Source organism: Cnephaeus nilssonii (genome assembly GCF_951640355.1).
Source record: "Cnephaeus nilssonii genome assembly, chromosome: 14".
Taxonomy (NCBI): domain Eukaryota; kingdom Metazoa; phylum Chordata; class Mammalia; order Chiroptera; family Vespertilionidae; genus Cnephaeus; species Cnephaeus nilssonii.
In genome coordinates this window covers 70,930,873-70,955,675 of record NC_137085.1, presented here as the reverse complement: position 1 = coordinate 70,955,675, position 24,803 = coordinate 70,930,873, and the positions used below count along the sequence as shown (strand labels likewise).

General features: G+C 45.1%; 1 protein-coding gene across 2 annotated transcripts in view; it reads right to left on the bottom strand.

Moving 5' to 3' along the window:
* Nucleotides 1-7,969: 7,969 nt before the first annotated feature.
* LOC307111506 (uncharacterized protein) overlaps nt 7,970-24,803 on the bottom strand; it is a 32,643-nt gene continuing 15,809 nt past the window's right edge. For both annotated transcript variants that reach the window (XM_079791483.1, XM_079791484.1), the window contains 3 exons: nt 8,812-8,948; nt 8,371-8,484; nt 7,970-8,272 (listed from right to left, as the gene is read on the bottom strand). In XM_079791483.1, coding sequence (XP_079647609.1) covers nt 8,135-8,272; nt 8,371-8,484; nt 8,812-8,937 — 378 coding nt within the window. In that variant the 5' untranslated portion in view covers nt 8,938-8,948 and the 3' untranslated portion in view covers nt 7,970-8,134. The remainder of the gene's footprint in view (nt 8,273-8,370; nt 8,485-8,811; nt 8,949-24,803) is intronic.

Below are 24,803 nucleotides of genomic sequence, written 5' to 3'. Positions count from 1 at the left end.
CCCCTCAGTTCCTTCTGGTAGCAGAGCTACTCCTCTGAGATGACAGGAAGCCAGCGATTCTGAAAAGCAAAGAAAGAGCAGTGTTGACCTCTTCACACACAGTCCTTTCAGAGAAGCTGGTCCCACGTGAGTTGCCTTGACATTGAAGGTGCAGGTTGGACCTGGAAAGCAGCTCTGAACGAAAGGAGCCGAGACAACAGGACAAGCTCCTCCCAGGACACCGGCTGTGTCCCTGTGCTGACCGCAGCGGGGCTCACAGGGCCGCGAGCGCACACTGTCAGCAGGGGACTCTCTGTCACGTGCCCCTGACCCACGTCCCCCCAGCACTGGCTGAGGGCTTTGTTGCACACGATGCGACTTGCTGGTAACCTGGCCACCCCGAGTCACATTTTATCCAGGATCTTCTTCCAGATCCTCCGCATGTGGAAAATGAGTGGAGATGTGAAGGAAGATGAATGGAGACATTGCTCCTGAAGGGTGAGGGTTGAGCAGCAGAGAAAAGCTCTTCCTCCAGGGGAAACCGTCTGCCACTTGAACTGTGGCTCCTTTCGGTTAGCTCCAGGGCTCCTGCGGCATAATCTCCATATGCAATGAGATTTATAAAATTTCAGGTCACAGATCTGAATAGATCTCTTTACCGCTCTCTGTCTCTGTCTCTCTCTGTCTGTCTGTCTCTCTCTCTCTCTTTCTCTCTCTCTCATATACACACAGGCACACATACATGGTCTCCTACCCCACTCGAAACACTGGTTCAGACCCTAGTAACTAACCTTAACTCATAGCGGAAGAGAACTGCCTCCCTCTAGGGGTGACACCAGGAACTGCTGGAGAAGCTGACCTGGAACTAGAAACACTGGCCTGGACCACACCCTAATCATTAAATCTGAAAAACTGTTGCCTTCAGAGAAGGTCCAACCCATCTTACATCCCCAAACTGAGCCAAAAGGACAGTGGAAAGTGGAAAATGTGCACCAAAATGCCCCTCTCAGGAGCGATGAGCATCATCAATGAGCAGTGGCTCAGGAAGCACGCTTCCTCCTCTGCCCCCTGAGTGACCCCGGGCAGCCGCCGTGTCCCCCAGGCTTCAGTAAGACGTGGGACAAAACGAGGTGTCACTTCCTGGCACACAGGCGGTGCTCAATCAGGATTAGCACTGTGGTAGCAACACTATAATCACACTTATTATAAACCCGTTTTGTTGTTATTTCTTCCCCAAATTCCTATTTTATTGCTGTCGCTGCCCCACAGGCTTCCCAGACAGCCTTCTTTGGAGACACAAATACATAGGAACACAAACTTCAAAGCAGTTCCTTCCCACTGGGGACAGACACGGCGCTTGGTGATAGCAGGTTCAGAAAGTGCATCCAAGGTCCAAAGCCCCCAGCTGCCGTCTCCAGAAACCCCTCGAGGGTCTCTGTTTATCTCCACGGAACTTCCTCCCTGACCTGGGGTTCAGACTGCATGGTCTCCTGGTGCTCATTGCGCTGTGTCCCTGGGGCAGGACAGGCGACCCTGCGATTCTGGGGGTGAATCCCCAGAATCGTGTCTGCGGAAGGTGGGCGAGGACAGCACAGCCAGCTTCCCAAGGAGGGCTCGTGAGCGGAGCGCCCGCCTGGGCCCACGAGGCCTTGCCATTCGCCAATTGGCTTCTCGGGTGAGGGTGCCCGTGGGCCGTGGCCGTGGCCGGAGGAGTCCTCCGCGTCTGGGAGCGTGGACGGGGGAGAGCCGGGGTCACAGGCGAGGGGAAGGCGCTGGGCAAACTGCCCGCTGCCTCTCAGGGCTCAGCACCCTGGGCTGCAGCCTTCCCGGCTGTGCTTCTCACCAACGCTGCACATACATTTTGTTTACAAATTCATGTAAAATGCACATAACATGTTTAACCATTTAAAATGTCAAAATTTTAACATCTAAAGTGCACAATTCAGAGGCTTTTAGTACATTAAGTGTCGTACAACCTCCACTGCTGTGGAGTTCCAGAGCATTTGCATCCCCGGAAGGACACCCTGCTCCCACGGGCAGCCCCGCCCCCGGCAACCTCCACGCTGTGTCTCTGCAGATTCCTGACTTCCCTTGCATTTGATGCATCAAGAACCAGATGGAGCAGATCCTGTAAAGCAATTAATTTAAAAGTGAACCTTTGTCAGCCTGTCAGGCTGGCCGGGGCGCCTCGCCTCTTTGTGGAGGCCTGGTCCTTAAGGGCACTGGGATGCACTAGGCGACAGAGCATGGGCGTCAGTAGATGCCAAGCTGAATGCTCAGGAGGGGATGTGGGGCACAATAACCTTCCCACTTTCTTCTTTCTCAGTCCTACAGGGCGATCAAAGAGTCTCCCCAACACCAGATAATTCACTCACTCATTCACTCACTCACTCACTCATTCATTCATCAACAACATTTGTGGAGGGTGTCTAGTGTGCTAAGCACAGTGCTAGGAACAGAAAGGTCTAGACCAGCCCCAGTCCATGGTCTTGGGAACATGCAGACATATAGAACATGAGTGCTTTTAATACTAGTATATTTTTATTGATTTCAGAGAGGAAGGAGAGGGACAGAGAGATAGAAACATCAATGAGGAGAGAGAGAAACATCAATGATTGGCTGCCTCCTGCACACCTCTCACTGGGGATCAAGCCCGCAACCTGGGCATACGCCCTGACCAGGAATCAAACCGTGACCTCCTGGTTCATAGGTCGATGCTCAATCACTGAGCCCTTCCGAGATCCTAGCTCATTAACAAGGGCCTGTAGGGGCTGTGACAGGCAGCCTGAGGTGGGTCCCTTCTCCCCTGCTCAGGATGACCCCTGTGCTTTCGCCTCTTAGCTTCTGTGCATCCCACAAAAGTTATCTTGCTGTGGTCTCTGCTGGAAGTTTCCTCCTCAGAGGCTCAGACCACTCGTGGTTCTCCATTGTGATCCCATCAGACTGCAGGGCGATTGTGTGATGCGCTTCCCTCTAGACTAGGAGTCAACTTGAGGGAAGAAAGGATATCCCCAGCAACAATGAGTTGTAGTAGCTTGGCGGGCGTGGCACAGTGGTTGGTCATTGACCTATGAACCAGGAGGTCCCGGTTCAATTCCCAGTCAGGGCACATGTACGGGATTGCAGGCACAATCCCCAGTGTGGGGTGTGCAGGAGGAAGCTGATCAATGATTCTCTCTGATTATTGTTTCTCTCTCTCCCTCTCCCTTCCTCTCTGAAATCAATAACAAATATATTTTCAAATAAAAGAGTTGTATCAATTACTTGACTCAGAGGTGACCCAGGCAAGAGCAGTTCACAGATAAATACCTGTCTTTCCATCTCAGGGTGACCTTAGACCTGACAGGACCATTGCTTCCAGCTCTAAATTCTGGGAGACACTGATGTCCTGCTGATCTCTTCCAGCTGAGCCACTGCTACTTTCCCCACTGACTTCTGAGCAAGCTCATACAGCAAAGTCACAGCTCCCCTGAAGGCTGGGACTTTCTGCCCCCTTCCACAGGATGATCCCTCATCCTGCTCACCATGAGCCTTGGAGAATCTAAACACAACAGATTTTGATACAGAGGTTACACCAGAAAGTCTCTGGCATCTCTCCCCACTTTGCAGGTTGGCGTGTTCTCACTTGTGACCACCAGATGGCGGAGCAGAGCGGGTGTCAGCACTACTGAGTCTTTATATTTTATTTTTTGAAAAGTATAGAACTGTTTTATTAGATAGTAACTAAGAAAAGTTTAGGCAGTATTTTAAAAATATTTTTTCTCTTTTTCTTTATTGATTAAGGTATTACATATGTGTCCTTATCGCCCCATTGCCCCCCTACCACCCCACTCATGCCCTTACCCCCCTGGTGTCTGTGTCCATTGGTTAGGCTTATATGCATGCATACAAGTCCTTTGGCTGATCTGAGTCTTGGGAGGCAGCTTCCACCAAGCTAAGGGTGTGTGCTCTCCAATGAGGACTGTGGTTTTGATGCAGAGAGCGCAGGAGGAAGACACTGGGTTGGCTCCTGGTTTTCTCTGAAGGTGGGAGGATATCTATTTCTTTGGAAAAGAAGCACAAAAGTCCATCCATGGTCAGGCCCTCACTGCAGTAACACCACCAGGGAAGTGGAGAATTGGGACTATGGTGCTACCTAAATTCTGGCTCATGCCTTTAAATAACTTCCTGTACCTGCCCAACGCTTGTGGCCTGTGGTGTGGCTGGTAGGCAGACATGAGGCCCAGAGTGTCTGTGGGTGTGAGAATCTCGCATGCAGGCTGCCAGGGTTGGGAAGAGGAGGGGAAAGTGGCATCTAATGCCGAGGAATCTGAATTCTAACCCGGAACCTGGCCTTCAGGTGGTCAGAAGGGTGTCTGTGTGAAAGTAGGAGGCTAAAACATATGTTTCTCCATTTGTTAGCTTTAATTGTTTACTTATGTGGACAAAAAAAGGGTTCTATGGAAAGTAATCTCAAAGGTGATCTGATCATAAATTCCTACCTGGAAAGGTCATGGTGTGTAGACACACACCAGGCCCATGACTTCTGTAGTAAAAGGCTTATCTTTGCCTTAATCAAGATGCCTTGGTTTTGTGCATCTAGGTTAACACACCTTTGACATGCCCCCTTTCAGACTCCTCCTTCCAACGCTGACCACCCTCAAAGACAGCGCAAAATCGTAACTATTCTAGTATCGTATCCCCATCTTGCTTCTCCCACCTCCATGTAGTCTTCTTATGTTTCCTCCTTAATCTCAAATGCATACAAACCTGCAAGCCTGCTATTCTCTGGAGCACTTGAGATCTTGTTCTGCAGCAGATGCCTTCCGTTTGGCTCAAATAGACTTTTGTAAAAGTTCTCTGCGGGTTCGGACATTTTTTTTTTACACTGACAAAGGTATATCAAATCAGATTGTGTAGCCATTTCAATATACAGGTGACCCTTGAACAACACGGATTTGGACTGTGTGTTCTCCTTATAGTGAGATTTTTTTTCTATACTAGCAATTCCTGTTGTTACTAAATCACCAACCAAAATATAGGTTCGTGTGCCAATGTGCTAGTAAGTGCAACAAAGAGACCCAGGTGCCTGGAGGTAGAGAAAGGTTTATTTGATTTGGGCAAAGTGAGAGGACAGAGGGAAAGATCTCCCAATGTCATCTTTCCTCCACAAGCAAAGGCAGGGAGTGTTCCCTCAGCCGGGGAGTAAGGGAGGGGAGTGCAGGGAACCAGGGGAGTGTGCTTCTCGGTTACAGGTAACATTTGTGCAGCGAGGCTCCTGGGTGTCAGGAACTGGTCATAATTCCCTTACAGACACGCAGTCCTCTGCAAGGCAAACACCTAAACTCCCTTCAAGACCCTGAGGTTATCTCTCCTGCTTCACAAAAAGGCAGCACATCAGCAACTCACAGTTAGAGTTTGAGAACAAGAATTGCTGGGCTGCAGAACCACGATTCTGAAACATATCTCATAGGTGTGCATCAGTGACGTCACCTTAAAGTGAAACCCAGGAAGTGGACATCTTGTGACCCGTGTTATTATTTCAGGTGTCGTTGTATTGCACTTAGCTCGCTCAGCTTTTCCATGATCACAAGCAAAGTGTACTTGGGAGCATTTCCCCTGGAACTTGCGTTATGGGCAGCCTTCAGAACATGGCTAGCATGCTTTCTCAGTCCTCGTCTGTGAGCTGTGTGACAATCACAGCATATAAAGCGTGTAGTGAGAGCCCATGCCTGTGCCCCTGGACTCTATGATCTAACACCTGAACATGCTTGCTGTTGACTCTCAGTTTCACTGTAAATGTATTTTCTCTTCCCTATGTTTTCTTCATAAAATTTCCTTTCCCCTGGCTTACTTTATTGTAACAATACAGTATTGTAATACATGTGACATACAGACTGTGTGTTAACTGACTGTTTATGTTCCTAGTAAGGCTTCCTTCCTGCCATGAGTAAGCTTTCAGTATAGATTTGTAAGAAGAAAAATTATACACACATTTTCTACTGCAAAGGTGGTTGGTACTCCTAACTCCATGTTGTTCAAGGGCCAATTCTATTTATGAAACACTTAAAATCAGGGACATATGGTTCAAGTAATGTCAAATGGAAACATAAGGCACAAATATTACATCTACAAATATGCTAAATCCACACACTTAAAACATTCTGCATTGAATTCTACATACCGAAGAGTCCATCTAGCTTTATGTCATGGTGGTTTCCCAATTGTTCTGATAAATATCTTACCTTCTTTATAGAACCGGCAGGTAATCTGGTTTGAATCTCAACCCACAGAGGGAGAACCCACACTGAATACTGAGGGCTGTATTTTCAAGGTTTATCCTTAAAAGGTAAAGGGCAAGACACTTGATTACCACCACCAACCTAATGTGAAATAGGAGGTCCAGTTTGCAGCTTAAAGTTTTCTAAGTCAAATTGGTTATAAAGTATCCCAGGAGGTGAAATGCTTTTCTGAAATTGAAAAATTAGCTCATTTCTATTCACTGAGACACTCTTGGTTCACCTGGTCATAAGACATGATTCATCTGGAGAAATTTGAATGATAGATAGAATATGATGGATATCTCCACATAACATAGAAGTAAGAACAGCTATATGGTCACCACTGAAACAGAAATCTGAACAAGGTAAGACATTTTAATGGCAGTTCTGACAGTGTGTATAGATTCCACAATCTATAATTTTTTAACGTGTTTATAGTTCCCAAGCAGAGCTGGAACGGGGGACATAAGCAGCTCTGCTTACCATGCAGGGGACGGCGAGCGTAGCGCTGAGTCCAGGCCTCCACTGGCCTTCACACCCTGGAAGGCGTCATCCCTTAGGCAGCATGGCAGCCAGGCTCTGCTCACTCAGGAAAGGAAGTTTCCACTCTTCCGGAACATCTGTCCTTCAAGGGCACCCATTGTACTAACAACTGAATGAGAGCCACACTGACCAAGAAAACCAATGAAAAAGCTCTCAGTCTCCAAGGGCGAACTGCATATTGGTCAACAGTCTACCCTAGAAAGGACACAATTTCATTTTATTAAAATGTGTTACGTTTTATTCCGGTTTTATTGAGAAATAACTGACACATGTGACTACATACATTTAAGCTATTGATTGTGATGGTTTGGTGTCCATATACTGTGGAATAATTACCACATTAGACTCAGCTACCATCTATCTTCTCAAGTAGATAAGAAAAAAAAAGAAAAGAAAAAAATAATAAAGGGCAATGTTTTGCCCTGTGATGAGATCTCTTAGGATTTACCCCCTTAATGACTTTCCTTTACACCTGGCAGCCGTGGTGGTCAGTCATCATGCTGTACGTTCCATTCCACACACTGACTGTCTGACACCTGGAATTCCTGCCTCTCACCACCTTCCTCCAATTCCCTGTCCCCACCTCCATCTTGGTAACCACAAGTCTAACTTCTGATTCTCTGAGTTTCTTGGATTGTTTGTTGGATCTCAGACAGAAGAGAGATCATACAGTATTTTACTTGCTCTGCTGACTTATTTCATGGAGCATAATGCCTTTACAGTCCACCTGTGTTGACACAAATGGTAGGATTTTTGCATTTTTTATGGCAGGTTCTTTTTGATTTCCCTTGGAGAGAGAGCTGCTGTATGTGGTGACACCTGTTCTTCACAGGGGTGTGCTGGGCCCAGAGCTGATGTATTAAATGAGGGACATGCGGATTATGACCTGCTGGAGGAGGAGCCATGTCACCCCCGGGTCAGCAGGCAGCTCCCGCAGCCCCCAGCTCCCACTTTGGAGAAATGAAAACTGTGGTGTGGTTTTTATTGAAAGCGCAGTTTGAATGAACTCACACAAAAGAAGTAAAGTCAAAGATTTATTAGTTACAGGTCCCATAATTGGGGGAGGGGAAGGGAGGAGCCACAGAGTGCTGGGGGTAGGTGCTGCCCTCCAGCTCAGATCACAAACCAACAGGAGGGGAGAGAGCACATAGCAAGAACCTATTATAGCTTCAAAGGTGGTGGGGTGAGCTTTTGTAAGGCTCAACTTTAGTGGTTATTTATAAGGGGCTCCTGAGAAATCAAAGCCGGTACTTGAGTTGAGTATACGAATGTTCAGTCCTTATCTCACATCCAGACCCTGGGTGTGAGCAGGGTGGCCACACTGTAAATTCCCAGGCTGCAGCTCCAAACAGCTATTTCCTTATCGCAGGAGTTCCATAGCCGTCCTCTCCCAAACCCATGGATAAGAGGGTCTCCACAGCGGCTCTTTCCACTTTCTGTGCCTCTGGCTCTGGGATCAGTACATCTCCTGCCTGGAATTCTGCAGCGATCTTCAAGGAAAAGGAAATAGCGTGTTGAGAAGCAAGAGATGATTTTGCTAATAAACTAGGAGAGGACACAAGAGTCCAGCCAACCATGTCACACTCACCTCATCAGCGGGGGCATTGGCTACTGTCTCCAAGCTCAGTGCTTTTCCCCCAACAATTGTCTTAACCACGCTGCCGATGGCCGTCTTGAGCACACCTGTGAGTATATCTTTAAGCTAAAAGCAAACATATAACATATCATGTTTATTCTATTTCAAACTAACTCACCTTCCTCAAGGGGATTTGCAGACAGAGAGGAGGAGAAACCAGGACCAGGGAAGGGTTTATAGGTCGGGGAGCTGTTCTCCAGCACCCACACAACAGGGATGAAAGCCCTATAGTGTCAGTAACAAGGGGGGGGGGGCAGGGAGGGAGAGGTGTGTGTGTATGAACTTATGGCCTTGGGAAGAGCTGGTCTGAAGAAGCTACTCTCTGCTGTAAACCCCCAACATCATGGACCCTTCCCTTCAGGGTCCCTCTGGACAGTTTCACATGGTACCTACCACGCCAAGTATAGTTCCGGGAATCGAGATAAACTTATTTGCTTCTGCATCTAAACTGTGATCAGCTGTTGGAGCAGCGGAGGCAATTCCCAAGCAAAGAAGTATTAGGAAGATTGAAGCATTCATGGTTCAAAAACCTAGGGAGAAAAATAAATGAGTCTAATGAGAGCGATCCTTCTAAAAACCCATCATACCTTCTTCTGAAGAAAGTAGGTGGGACAAAAAGATTGAATTCCCTCTCCCGAACACTTATCCAAGGATGTGGAGGAAGGATGAAGATTTGTGTGGAGAAAACCAGTCCAGATGGAGGTATGTGATTCAGTCACTGAAGGAAAAGCAGCAGAGAAGGACTCCAGGTTTGAAACATGATGTGCAAAGATCATTTAGGTTGGGAGAAGGTTGGGAGGGTGGCTTATGGGTCAGGATCTTGAGGCTTCAAAGAGGAACCAAGTAAAAGGTTGGTCCAGGGATTTAGCAACTGGGCCGAGGTGACCCAGGAGAGCCTCCCTAACGAGGACTCCTGACCCCAGGTAGGGACAGAGGTCCCAGGAGTTAGGTGGCCACTTCCCACTTCCTCCCTGACTACTGCATGGCAGGGTGAGATGTCCTTCCAACCGCCTCTCCTTGAATTGGAATCTCTCCTAAAGGCCCTGCCAGGGGAAGGTGGGCAGGAGGGCAGCCAGGGCTCAGCTGCCCCCACCTGGCCTGGGCCACCCATCCTCCCACTCCTCCCCCAACCAGAGAAGTGCTCACTTGGCATGATGGAGCCCAGAGACACCCCCACAAACCAGTTCCTGCCTCCAGACAGGGCCCAGCTCTTTTGAGGCTCAGATCACTGGCCAGGGACAAGGGCCAGGAAAGCAGGCAGGACCTGGGGGAACGCAGCCCTGCTCCCTGCCCACCCACACTCCTGCCTCTTCCACAGATGCTGAAACAGGCAGGCAGCGCGGGCCCAGCAGTGGATGGGCTGTGCTCAGGCTGCTGTGTCCTGCCCAGCAATGGAAGAGGATCTTTCCCACTGGGGGCCTAGGATCCTGTCCCCCAAGGTGGTGGGCAGGCCAGTTCCTGGGGTGGCCTAGCCCAGCCTGGCCTGGCAGAAGCACTCACCTGCGGTGGATGCAGCTGAGAAGGTGCAGTCAGCGGTGGCAGGTCCAGGGGTCTCTGATGCATGGTTGTGGCCCCAAGGCCTCCCATTTAAGGATCCTGAGCAGCCTGGCCAGCCCCGCCCCCATCTCTTACTAATGCCTCATTGGCTAGGATAGTCTGTGTGCAGGCCCGCCAAATTTTGGGTCTCCAGGTGAGTGACAAATCTCAATTCTGGGGTATGGGAATGACCAGAGAGAGGTCAATGGGGGAAAAGGGAGACATTTGTGATACTTTAAACAATAAAGACTTTAAATTAAAAAAGGAAAAAGCTCACTTGGTCCTAACTGCCTTGGTGACACCTGGGGTGACTAGCTAGGTAGAACCAGGAGAACACTGAGAAGCATTCCAGGGAGGGACTGGAACCCATGTTAATCCATTACCTACAGTTCAGGCCCTGGGCAGGGGGTTCAGGAACAAGAGCTCACAGGGGACCCCAAGTGGTATTGCAGCATAACCCTGCCTTTGCTCTCAGTTCTAGGGGTTTCGGTTAAAATCCCAGCAGGGCTGAGAACAGCCATCTCTCTGGTGGCTCCTGTTTATTTTGAGGCAAAGGAGGGGCGGGTGGGGGAAGGCAGGGCTCACAGGCAGAGGTGCTCACTGTCTCAGGAGGGGCGCAGCTGGGCTTGGGAAGAATGGGGAGTGGGATGGCCATGCCCAAAGCACAGACATGGAGGTCCAGGCCCTGGTGCTGGGATGACTGGGACGGACTGGGAGGGCTCCAGGGAAGGGGGACACTCCTAGTGTTCCTGTCCTGTCAACCCAGGCAGGGAGTCTCCTCCCTCCCAGGCCTTTCTCCAGGTCCCCAGGAAGGACTCATTTACAGAGAAATGTGGCTTATCTATGGAGGCGAGGGGGAAGCAAAACGGCTTTTACCTGGCCCCTCTGTGCATCATGAACCATCATGTCTTCCTCAGTGTCCAACCAGCTGCTCTTGAGATTTCACTCAAGAAATTTACTTTAGACTTTTATTCAATGAAGTTTTACTTTGATTTACATTTAATGCCAGCATTTTAATGATGTTTGGTGAAAATGTTTTAAATGAAGAAAGTATATTTCTATATTACATATTAATTTCTATAGTTAAGTATTTAGGGAACACAAACCAGAAATGTTGTATGTTTGTTTGTATTCATTATAGAAAATACCTGTGAGACAATATTATTCTGATCTCACGTCCCTTCCCACATCAGTGTTTTCTATGCATATTTTCATTTTAAAAAATAAAGAGGGAGTCACAGTTCATGAAGACTAGTACCTATTTTCTACTTACAATTAGATTGACAAACTTTCTAGTACCTCAATGAGGCACATAATTTTGTTTTCTACTCTGGCGATATAGATGTAACATAAAAATACTGATTGCCACCATTTTTAAGTGCACAGTTCAGTGGCATGAAGCTCATTCACATTGTCCTTAGCTGTCATCACTCTCCATTCAGAACCTGTTCATCTCCTCAAACTGAAGCTCTGTCCCCTTTAAGCAGTTCTCTGCATTCCTCCCTCCCCCAGTGCCTGGCAATAAAATAGAAATGTTATACTTTCTGTCTCTATGAATTTGACTACTCTACGTATATCCCATTAGTGAAACCGTGTAATATTTTCTTTTGTACCTGGCTATTTCACTTAACATAATATCTTCAATGTTCATCCATATTTTAGCACATGTCAGAATTTTTATTTTTCAAAAGTGAATAATATTTTGTGAGTAAACGTGTTATGTTTGTTTCTCTAGTCATCCCTGGGTGGGCATATGGCTTACACCCACATTAGGCTCCTTTGAATAATGCTGCTGTCCTCATAGTTGTACAAATGTTTGAGTTCCTCCTTTCAATTCTTTGGGTGCAAACCCAGAAGTGGAATAAATTTCTGGGTCTGAAAATTCTATGCTTTTAAATTTATATTTGATTATTTACCGAGAGGAAGGGAGAGGGATAGAGAGTTAGAAACATAGATGAGAGAGAAATATCAATCAGCTGCCTCCTGCACACCCTTTACTGGGGATGTGCCTACAACCAAGGTACATGCCCTTGACCGGAATCAAACCTGGGACCCTTTAGTCCACAGGCCGACGCTCCATCTACTGAGCCAAACCGGCCAGGGCTGAAAATTCAGGGCTTATTTTCTTCTATGATTACCACAGGGGCCGCACAATTTTAAATTCTTACCAGCATTGCAACAGGTTTCCAATGTGATATGATTTGCAAGAATTTTCTCAAATCCTCTGATTTGCCATTTTATTATGTCAATAGTGACCTTAGATGGAAATTTAAAAATTTTTATTTGATCATATGAAACATTTATTTTTTTGGCTGCCTATTCTTTTAATGTATTTTTTTTTGCCAAAAATTACTAATACATTTAGTATTATGAGGTTCTTCCTTTGTGTTTTCATTTTAAGGTTTGTAATTTTAGTGTTCATGCTTTGGTCTTTGATTCATTTTTTGGTTTACTTTTGCATAAGTTTATGGTAAGAGTCTAATTTTATTCTTTTGCATGTGGATATTTGATTTTCCAAGCATCATTTGTTGAAAAGATCATCCTACCTCTATTGAATAATCCTGGCAACCCCATACAATTTTTAAAAATCAGTTCATTTAAATTTTACTTTAAAATCATTGAGAATATAGAAGCCCTCTTCTCTCAAACACAGGAACCTGAATCTGTTAGGTGGTTAAAAATATGTTGTATTCTAAATCAGTGGAGTTGTATTATTTGAGAACACCATGCATTTCAACCCAATCAGTGATCACGGGATGTAAGTAGATATTCTGATATATGGCTTTACAGTTTCCCTGGGGTCACAGATCGATAAGATAGTTAAACCTGCTACTGCAGGAACCCCTGCCCTCAGGCAATTGCCTCACAGGAGGCTGTGTGGCAGGTGCTGCTCCAAAGAATGGCATCCCCTTTGGGTTTGAGGAAATGCCAGGCCACTTTCCACAGTGGCTCCTTTATTTTACAACCCCTCCGCATGTTGTGAGGGTCCTGATTCCTGCACATCCTCTCTAACATCCTACTGTCCACTTTTAAACTGTGTCCCTGCTAATAGGTAGAATTGGTATCTCATTTTGTACTGGATTTGCATTTCCCTGATGAATGATGATGTTGAATATCTTTACAAGTACTTATGCATATGTGCATCAATTCTTTGGGGAAATAGGTATTCAAATAATTTACCCATTTAAAAATTGAGTTATTTGTTCTTTTATTGTTGAGTTGTAAGGGTTCTTTATATATTCTAGATATTATTAATTTATGAGATATATGATTTGCAAATACTTTTTCTCACTCTGCTGTTGCATTTTATCTCTTGGGCATGTTTTCTTTTAAAATCATGGTAAAATAAACATAACATAAAATTACCACTTAAGCCATTTTAAGTGTACAGTTCAGTGGCATTAGGTACACTCGCATTTGAATTCTCGTGTCTGAAAATATGCACCCATTCAATACAATTCTCCATTTCTCCCTCCCACCAGCCTCTGGCAACCATCATTCCACTTTCTGTGAATATAACAAAACCAGTGGATTGTATATGCTTATCTGGTGAACTTTCTCATATGAGAATCATATCTCAGTTTAGAAAATAAAGAGGGGAATATATGGAAGTCATTAGACACTCTATGATGCCTCATAACATTGCTGTAGTCCAGCAGGTTGACTAGCAATTGCCTGCCCCTCCCCCAAGATAGATCTCCAGGGAAATTCAAGAGAAAGAGGAACAATTTGTGGAGAAGTAGTAAAGCATGTGGCAAATATACGGGTTAGGTGGATGTCTCCCCTGGTGATTTCCAAGAGTGACAGCATGGTAAAATCAGATGGTAAATGTTGCGTTACTCCTGTTGAGCACTCTGATATAGAGGCATTGCACCCCCAGGCAGAAATTTTTGATAAGCGTAACGGAGAACTGCCACCTCAGCATGGATAGTTTGATGGCTCTGCCCAGCTGATGAAATGGGGAAAAAGTTAAGACTTGGCTGAACTTCCTGTTTATGAAAAAGGGGTCCTATGTAAAGTAACCCCTTTACAGGTGATCTGATCATAAATTCCGAAGTGGGCAGGTCACGGTGGGTAGTCACATCCCAGGTGTCTAACTTTTTATTACAAGATTTATCTTTGACTTAAGCAAGCCCTGTTCATTGTTTCTGTGCATCCAGATGCACACATCTTTGCCATAAGCTCTAACCAACCTCAAGAGAGCATATGATCTTGTTAACTATCCTGTACTTACATTCCCATCTTGCTTTCTGCCACCTTCATATACTCTCCCTTACATTCCATTTTAAATTTCAAACGCATAAAAGAAGCCGCACAACTCTTATTTTCTGGAGCAGGTGAGATCTTGCTCCCCAGCATATGTGGTCAGCTGGCTCAAACAAACTCTTATAAAAATTCTCCACAGGTTTGGATTTTATTTTTAGGTCAACACTTCTGATTTAGACGTTTGCTTTTCATTTTGGATAGGAGAAGCAATGAAAAAGCTTCTATTTTAAAACCATTGTATGTTACTGCCTTGTCTGCATTAAAATAGGTAACGGAAAAATGAGACAATAATTGAAACATTTTATTATTTTTTTTACTTCTTGATTTCACAGTTTTACCACCCAAATGCAGATAAATCCAACATCATCTCTGACAGACATAAATTTGGGGCTAATGACCTATCTTCTCCAAACCTTGGTTTTATTCACCATAAATGTGGTGAATACCAATAACCTCATAAGTTTGGGTTAAAAATTAGGTGAGGCAACACAGGTGATGACAGAACTAGCCATGCCTAGAATTTCTCGTTTGAAAGTGGACATGTCCTTGATTAAATGACATTTAATCCAAAGGCCTAGTAACATGGAAGTGACTACTCTTGCCTTTAAGTACTTAATTGGCATTGGATCATGCTTACTGTATATATGTATCACATCTTCTTTATCATTGTCTATTGGTGATATTGGGTTTCTTCCATATCTTGGCTATTGTAAATAGTGAAGCAATAAAAATAGAGGTCCACATACCTTTTAAATATGTATTTTGAATAAGAAACAGTTTTTTTTAATCCATTTACTGGTTCATGAACATTTAGGTTGTTACCATACCTTGATTATCCCATAATACACACACACACACACACACACGCATGCACACACACACAATGTGATAATGCTAACCATTAGAAAAATGAAATCTTGCAACATAGATGGACCTTGATGGTATTACTGTAAGTGAAATAAGTTTGACCAAGAAAATCAAATACCATGTGGTCGCTCTAGTACATGAATATCCAACACAAAATAAATCAAAACATAACAAACAGAAAACAAGCTCATAGATATAAGAACAGATTGGTGGTTGGTTGCCAGATTCGGTGGTAAGTGAAATAAATGGATGAAGGGTTCAAAAAGTAAAAAAAATAAATAAATAAAATTAATATTTTAAAAGCCCTAGGTAAAAAACAAGACAAAAGCTCTGGTTTCTTACCCTTATCTAATCTCCTGTCCCACTTTATTCTCAATTCCCCCTTTAGCCGGGGGCAGGGAATTTAGTATCTCAAAATCTGCAAGTAAAAAGATGAACAGAATCTAAAACATCTTCAATTACTCCCATTCAGAAAGGCTGTTTCACACAAGTTTTTCTTCCCTTTCCTCTGCTTCCAGGTGTGCTGGCATGCCGAGAATTTTCTCTGTAAAAGAAGTAATTTACTTGCTGGAGCTCAGCGAAGGCTGTGAAGAGTCATCAATCCATCCCTACGTTCCACATTTTCTCTGCCATTTCCTAGTTTTCCAGCCTGGTTAGCTGTTTTCTATATCCCAGGTGCAATAGGTGACCGGTCAACCACCTTGTCACAAATATTTTCAAATTCTTAGTAAGAACAGAAATTTTCCTACTGCCATCTACCGTATTACAGCACTGCCCATTGCCAAATTTATGGACGTTTTTGATAACACCCTATTTCTAAGGACTGGTTTCTGCATTAGACATACCTTTTTCTTGTTCTGGTGATTGACACCTAACTCAATAAGCTTTGAAAGAGTCTTCTGTATGTGACACAGGGTAGCTTTTCTTGAAGTAGAGCTGGATTCCACCAAAAGCTGAGTAGGTTTGGTATTAATCACCTGGTTGATGTCACAACCAGGTGCCCCTTCTTTTCACCCAGACATTTACTTCCTTGTTTTTGGCTTTCTTCTCAGAATTCTTACATCCGCATTTGGTGATTATAAACTTATATGCTCTAAGGAGGTGTCCTGAGAAGAAAGAGAAAGGCGCTTGGCTATTAGCGTGACATTGCCTCTAGGTGGCCAACATGAGCTCACCTGGAAGAGGTGACTGCAGGTTGCACATGATTAGCAGGTCTGGGGTTTCTGCTGTGGGCAGGTTTGGTAAGCCACACCTGAAACACTTTCAGGATCTTGGGGTGATAGAAAAGAAAAAAAATTGCATTTCAGGGTCATATGAAAATTGCATAGTTAGTTTTATAAGAAATTTCTTGTGGTTGGTGAATGTCGTCAAAGGTGCAAACTTGCACTTGTAAATAAATAAGCTCTGGAATGTAAAGTAAAGCATGGGCCCTTAACAAAACTGTGTTGTACACAGGCATATTGCATTCTGTTGTGCTATCCAGATACTGCCCTCTTGATACACTGAAAGAACATGCACCATCAGATAGATAATGAGGTGCTGAAGGCTCAGGTGATGGTTAGCTGTTTTTAGCAATACGGTCTTTATATTTATTATTTCTTTTAATCCTCATCCAAGGATATTTTTCCATTTACTTTAGAGAGAGTGGAAGAGAGAGGGGAAGACAGAGAGAAACATCGATGTGAGGGAAACATATTGACTGGTTGCCTTTTGCATGCACTCCAACCAGAGCCCAGGCCGGAGAGGAGCCTGCAACCGAGGTACGTGCCCGTGACCACAATCGAACCCAGGACCCTTCGGGTTGTGAGATAAGAGACCATGGAGCGGCTCTTTGTAATCATTTTACATTTGAACTCATTTACAAAAAGAGATGACTGTGACCATTTGTGAAATTCAGTGTTTAAATTGACGGAACTTGGGATCTACATATGTTTAATCACCACTAATATTTTTCTTTAAAATACATGTGTTTTCTTTTCTTTGTAGACTTTTATATCAGTTTAAAGAAAAATAAATTTAAAAACAAAACCACGTTTGATTTTTTAGGGAAACACACAAATGTGGCCTAATTACCATTAATGTTTTCTTCCATCATTAGGCATTGGAACAGGACGGATTTTAATAACTTCTGATTTGTAACGATACTTGGTGATAATAATAGAAATACCTGTGGTGCTTTGAAGAGTTTCCTAACTATTCTGAGTCCTTCTCCTCTCCTATATGATACCCAGGTTTGAAATTACCCACACACCTGAATTACTCTTCAAAATATTCTGATCACCTGCCTCTTTTGCGATTTAAATACAATAGAAATTATGAAGATATGGAATATGAGAAGTACTAGTAGTAAGTCTATGCTACAGGTAAGTCTTGTGTAGTAATTCAATTTGTTTCTCTTTTATGTATTTCATAGTATTGGCTCCTTTTATAATGCTTTTTTATAGATGCGGTTTGGAACTTTTTACAAGTTTAAATAAATATAAATGCCTTTGAAAGTTATAGAGGCTTCTAATGTCTTTTTCATTGCGAGGCCCAGCTCGGTCACTCACATCAGCCTGAGGCTCTGCTCAGGGTCTTGGCTCAACTTGCAGGATCCGTGAGGAGCAGCCTGAGCTGGCCTGTTGTGGGGAGGTAAGAAGACAGCCACAAGGAGACCTCTCTAGTGGTTTACCAGAGACTGAATGCGGCAGACTGCATTTTCCAAATGTGACCACAGCCATAGCTCCCCCCGCCCCCCGCCATGCTCTCCTGCGAAGTGACCCTGCCTCTCTGCAAGAGAAAAGCAGATGGAGTTGATTTTGTCAAGAGACCAGGAGGCCTAAAATGGAGCCAGGCAGCCTCAGGAAAGCTGAGTTGACTCGCCACCCTCCGTGTGAATCTGAACTTTTCCAAACCAAACGGCTACCTCCTGATACAGTCCCTGGAACTGGCTCTGCATCACTGATCGCATAAAAGATAAATGTTCACCTGGCAATAACCATGCGTACCATCGTGCACGCCTGCTGGCCAGCCGCGGTCACAGCTATTTCAAAGCAGTTTGTGCAATCCCTTTGGAAGCCCCCTTTTTTTCTCTTTAAAAATATGTTCCTCTGCCGAAACCGGTTTGGCTCAGTGGATAGAGCGTTGGCCTGCGAACTCAAGGGTCCCAGGTTCGATTCCGGTCAAGGGCATGTACCTTGGTTGCGGGCACATCCCCAGTGGGGGGTGTGCAAGAGGCAGCTGATCGATGTTTCTCTCTCATCGATGTTTCTAACTCTCTATCCCTCTCTCTTCCTCTCTGTAAAAAATCAATAAAATATATTTTTTAAAAAATATGTTCCTCTTTCTACCCCCATCTGTGTTTCTTGAAGTTCAGTTGCTAAAATAGAGCTTTTGTTTGCCTTTCGCTCTTGGTCAAAATTGATTGCCATTATGAGGTGTCAGAGGTGTGGGACCCGGAGTGACTTGCCTCCTGCTCCGGCCCCTGCGCAGACAAGTAAGGAACCAACAAGGGTCCATTGCACTCTGTCTCCTCCCTGCTGGTCCCGGATCCAAAGATACTTCCTGCTGGACCTGAACTTCCCATCTTGTGTGAGGTTCTGGCCTATTTGGGTGTCCTCTGTGTAGTCTTTTGTCCATGGGACTGAAAATGCCTGTCTGGTGAGTAGTAATTTTTAAAAAAATATATTTTATTGATTTTTTACAGAGAGGAAGGGAGAGGGATAGAGAGCCAGAAACATCAATGAGAGAGAAACATCGACCAGCTGCCTCCTACACACCTCCTACTGGGGATGTGCCCGCAACCAATGCACATGCCCTTGACCGGAATCGAACCCGGGACCCCCCAGTCCACAGACTGATGCTCTATCCACTGAGCCAAACCGGTTTCGGCTAGTAATTTTTTTGAAACATGAGAAGTTCACTTTCTAACGGAAGAACTGCTGCAACCCCTGGACCTCCTGCTGGATTTATGCACAAAAATTACAGGCACTTGTTGTGCAACTTTCCTTTTTGTGGGCTGTAGTTACCTGGCATGGTTTACAGTTAAACCGGGCTAATGAGAACTTTTTAAAAATCCTCCAACTAGTCTATCTGCTCAGCCAATTGGGGGGGAAAAAAAGACCACAAAACTAAGCACCTGAATGAAAAGCCTATTTTAATTGGCATTTGAGACCCCCAAAGTGTAAGTGGTTCAGAATTTTCTTTCCCCCAATCTGAAATTCTAAATAAACGAAGCAAAATCTCCGCTCTCCTAGAGGCTGACTAAACCTGAGGAAACTTGTAAGTGTCCTCCCGACCTCTCATTATCTGCCACTTCTGCTCCTGAGTGGCCTGCCTGTCCCCCTCTTTGCCCTGCAGTCACTAAGCTCCCTTTTGATTCTGATGGCTCCATTGGAACCCCTGTTCTTACTGCCCCACGTAAAGTTACCCTGTCAGATGGACCGGGCCCAGGAAACAGCCCTCATTTCTTACACCCTGTGGACTGAAGATGAGCTCTGTGCCATTCTTAAAAGAGTTCCTAAACCCAAGGATGACTACATGGTTTCACCAGGGAATTTCTGCTCAGTATCCAAAAATATGAGCCGGGGATCTGTACCTCAGTCAGCTTTACCTATGCTTGGGGGAAAAGGACATTGTAGTCATCAAATTGCCCTTCTTACTTCTTTGTCTATGAAAGAGAAGGAAATGCCTCAGGTGTCTTGATCCAACAACATGGAAGCCAATACAGGCCCATTGGGTACTATAGTCAACAATTAGGTTTGGTTATCAAAGCCTCTCTCCCTGAGGGAGAGCTATGGAGGCCATCACCAAAGCACTACAGCATGTAGCAGAAGTACTATGGGCTCCACAGATTCTTCATGTGCCTCATTCAGTGGCAGCCCTACCTCACTCCCATCATACTCAGCCCTACCTCACTCCCATCATACTCAGCTCTACCTCACTCCCATCATTCTCAGCCCTACCTCACTCCCATCATTCTCAGCCCTACCTCACTCCCATCATTCTCAGCCCTATCTCACTCCCATCATACTCAGCCCTACCTCACTCCCATCATACTCAGCCCTACCTCACTCCCATCATTCTCAGCCCTACCTCACTCCCATCATTCTCAGCCCTACCTCACTCCCATCATACTCAGCCCTACCTCACTCCCATCATACTCAGCGCCTCTCTGCCAGCAGAGTTCTTTTATTGTCTTCATCCAATGTGACTCTTGCTCACTGTGACACTGGGAACCCTGCTACTCTCCTTCCTCTGCCATCAGACAACACCCCTCATGACTCCCTGACTTTAACAGACCGACCACTTACTCTTCAGATTGATTTATGGAAAATATCTCTTAAAATGTTGAATTAGTTTGGTTTGCTCATGGTTCTTACCCAGAAGGAGAAGCAGGCCACAATCTAGCTGGCTGTGCAATTTGTCTGAATAAAACCACCAAGGCCAGTGTAATGCCTTAGGCAACTTCTGTTCAACAAACAGAGCTCTCTGCATCCATCTGAGCTTGCAGTTGGCCCAAGGTAGAATGGCGACCATTTATACTGGCAGCAGGTGCACCTTTGGTGCTGCCCATGACTTCTGTAGGCTCTGCAGACAGAGACATCTTGACTTCTTCTGGACAAAAGATAGATGACAGCTTTTATGTTTTAAAACTCTTAGAGGCTGTCCAATTGCTAAGTCTAGCAATCATAAAAATCCCTGGATATTTGATGACATACACGAAGAAAACTAGAGGTAATCATTTGGTGGCATTGCTGCTAAGTTAGCAGCATTAAGACGATCTCGGACCCCAATAAAGCACCTGAGCTATTTATTGGCTGAAGCACTTGCAGATTTCAAAGATAAGATGTTCTATAAAATAGAAAGAAAAAAAACGCTTGAAACATGGCTCAAATTTTACCCCCAAAGAATCTTATAGTAGGTCCAAACAACTGACCACTCCTCCCCGATTGCATACAACATCACAAATTACAGTATGTACATCACTTAACTCACTGGAACACTGACAACATCGCTTTATGGGGAAAGCAATAGTCCTGGGAGACATCTCTAGAGACAGCTCCCAGGTATACCCCAAATGCCAAGTCTGCCCAAAGCACAAGCCTGGAAAGCTCATTCATACTTCCACGGGGGAGTTTTCTCTTGCCTTTAGGACCCTTTGAGATCTGGCACACAGACATTATTTAGTCAATCCCATATTCAGAATACAGGTATGTGTTAGTAATGATTTATTTTCTCATTGGGTGGAAGCATTCCCATGCCACCGAGGCACAGCCTCAGCAGTCAGTAAAATACTCCCACAGATGAGCTTCCCACTTTGGGAACCTTGTCAGAGCCCCATAGGTACCAGGTAACTCCTTTCACCGGACACGTTGTACAATCTGTAAGATCTGCCGATTTTGCAACCTTTCCACTGTGCTTATCATCGCCAGTCCTCTGCTCCTGTGGAATGTCTATGAGGGTAATTAAAACTCAATTGGAAAGACCTGTGAGTCTTTTAATCTGCCTTGCTCTGAGGCATTTTCCTTGGCGTTGTTCAACCTAAGGTCTGCTCCTTCCGGCAAAGACCGATGGTCTCATTTAGAAATGATTACGGACCAGCAGATCCACGAGATTAGATCAAGGAATGTGTAAACCTGCACTGCTGAAAGGAAACCTCCTGATTTACTATAAAGAACTTGCAGGGGTTCTTAACTCCAACTCTCAGCTGATGGTGCAATCTTTCCATAGTGTGCTACCTGGAGACCAATGTCTACATTATGATCTCCAACCCCAATGTCTAAATTATGTCTATTGGAAACACCATATCCATAAGGTTGCCCTTCAGTTTTAATCAAAAGGGCCAAAATCAGATATTACTTATTAATTCTCATGTTGCTACACTTAAGGGCATTCACTCAGGCATTCATGATGATCATTTAAAAAAGGATACCCAAACCTGATTAGTTATCTCAGCCCCATTATCCACTCTCACTTGAGGGCACTGGGTGTTATTGTTTTTTTTAATGTGGAACCCATATATAGTAGTATCACCTTGCCAACCTGATGGTGAGGCAGCTGTGGTATTGTTATGTTAGTATCTGATGCTGAAATCAGAAAGAATCCCCTTCCTCTGCCATTATCCCCAATCTAGGCTCTTTTGTCTGTAAACTGCAACCAAAATTGAGATTTGGGGCATGGCCTCTTCAGGCCTCTCTCCTCCCCAAACCCCATAATACATCAGCAAGGCCTTCAATATGCCCTCACTAGAGCTTTTTTTCCTTGGCATGGAATAGCTGAAATAGAAAAGTCTACCAGAAATCCTTCTGGTAGCACAACCATGGAATTCTACTGCAACTGCTCTATCAGAACAGCAAGAAATGATGGGCAGTCGGGCCGAAAGAGTCCTAAACCACAGGCCTGTAATGTGTTGGTTGCCAATCGAGCAGTGCTTTGCCCTATGGGACATTGTTTCTTTGTTAACCAATCAGGTAAAGTGGAGCAACAGCTTGAGGTTCTGAAACAAAATGTTTAAATCCTTGAACAGACAGACATTACCCTATAGGTTGTGTTGGACAGATTGATGTAGCTGGCTGATGGTAAGAATAGGGACCTGACTTTATTCTATATCACAGGCATCAATGATATTGATTTTCATGATTACTATTGGCCCCCTTAATTAGGTGCCTTGCCAGATTCACTGAACAATGACTAACAGCCACTACTAGAATAATGGTAGCACAATGCCTAGACATGTTACAACAAATAAATCCCGTGAGACCACCTCTACCAAGGAAGTTTGATCTGAGGAATACGTGCCATAGAGGGTGCTTTCTACCGGCATCCTATTGCTGAAATGGGGCCGTATGCTCTCTTTCTGCACACTCAGGAGACTGCTTTCCCTCCCACATGCAACAGAACATACTGGGAATAAACATTCCTGGCATCGAGGGATCAATGTCGTGTTTCAATGATGGATTGCAATATCCATCCATATTTCCTAATAATTGATCATCAATGATTTCTAAGAAAATATCCTGGTGGAAAGGGGAAATGTGAGAGAAAAGCAGCAAAATGAAGGTGACACCGTCCAGAGAGCAACATGAACTGGAGCCAGGAGGCCTCTGGAAAGCTGAGCGAACGCACCGGCTCCTTATGAAACGGCTTTTCTAAACCCAATGGCTACATCCTGAGACAGCTTCTGGGGCCGGCTCAGCACCACTGAGCTCTCTATGAAAAAAGACTTTTTTTAAAATCCAGCAATAAACATAAGCAATTAATCATATGTAGCACGTGTAAGTCGGCTGGCCAGCACCAATCACTGCTTTTTCAATGCAACTTGTGAAATCCTTTTTAAACCTTCCCTCCCTTTCTGTTTTTTTAAACTCTGTCAATTTCTTTCCACCTGGAAACACAGTTTGGTTTCTACCTAATTCTGTGTCTCATTGTAATTCTTAAAAAATGAGTCCCAAGTAAAGCTTTTCTTTGCCTTACAGTTTTGGTCAAAGTCGATTAACATCACCAGGTAGCTGTCAGTCCCTTCCCTTGGGACCTGGGATGTCCCCCAAATTCAGCGCAGCAGCAGAGGTTTTCTGGGGGTTAAGGCCAGGTCATAGGGGCCTTGGGTCCCTCCTGGGCATTCTGGCACACTGTCTTGGGATGTTCCTCTCAGAGCCAGTGCGCATGCTGAGGGAGCCCAAGCCATGGAGAGAGCCATCGGCTGCCTGCTTAGCAGCCAGGGCTGAATGGCCGGCTCACAGCAGCATCTAGGACAGGCATGGGAGTGAGCCCGTCAGAATGCCAGCCCTGTCGGAATGCCAGCCCCGTTGGAATGCCAGCCCCGTCAAGCGTAGAGATTATCCCATATATGTGAGAGACTTCCAAGGAAATGCCACCAGCTAAGCCCAGTTAGAGATGGGCAAGCAGCTATGTTTCTGGCTAGTTGGTTTTACAGTAACATAACCAGTCTTTTCACCGCACTCCCAGTGGTCCCTGTGTCTGTAAAACCTGAGTGTGGACCCGGCCTCATCTCCCACACCTCAGCTCACTCTCTCCCCACTTTCCCTAAACGTGGTTTCTCTTTTCTCAGGGATGCTGACCACCAGTCTCTGCTCAGACACCACCTTTATCCTGTCTCATTGCGGGGCTCCCCTGGGTTCCTGTCAGATTCCTCCTCCTCCTGGTGTTCCCAGGCCTCCCTCTCCCTAAAGCACCAGCTCCCGCTTGGCACTCCCACAGGTGATGACTGGGGCACTGTGGGGGCACATCGATTCCAGATGTTTCACTCTAGGTCCATCCCGGCACCACTGATTCATCTCAGGAGCCTCCAAAGCCTCCCGTGACAGCGCTGGATGGTATGATCTCAAATCCCACAGAATCCCCCCGAGTACATTCTTTTTTTCCATTTTAGGTCAAAGTTCAAAATTTCAGCCCCTGTGAAGGGAGACCACATTGATTGTCCGGCACGGCAGGGGGTCCAGGAGAGATGAACTTGGCTACAGGCTGCTGGAGGCCTGTGAGCTGAGTCCCCAGTTCACCTCTATCTCATATCCTCATAAGGAATGACAAGGTCTATTAACTCAAATACTTCCACCTACTCCCTACTCTGTGCATTTCCTTGAGTGGAAACATGAGAATTTTAAACACACTGGGAACAAATGGAACTATATGCTTCTTTGACCTGCAGAATGTCACAAGGTTTTTTTCTTTTTCTTTTTTTTTTTTTTTTTTTTACAATAAATTCACGGAAGAGGTAG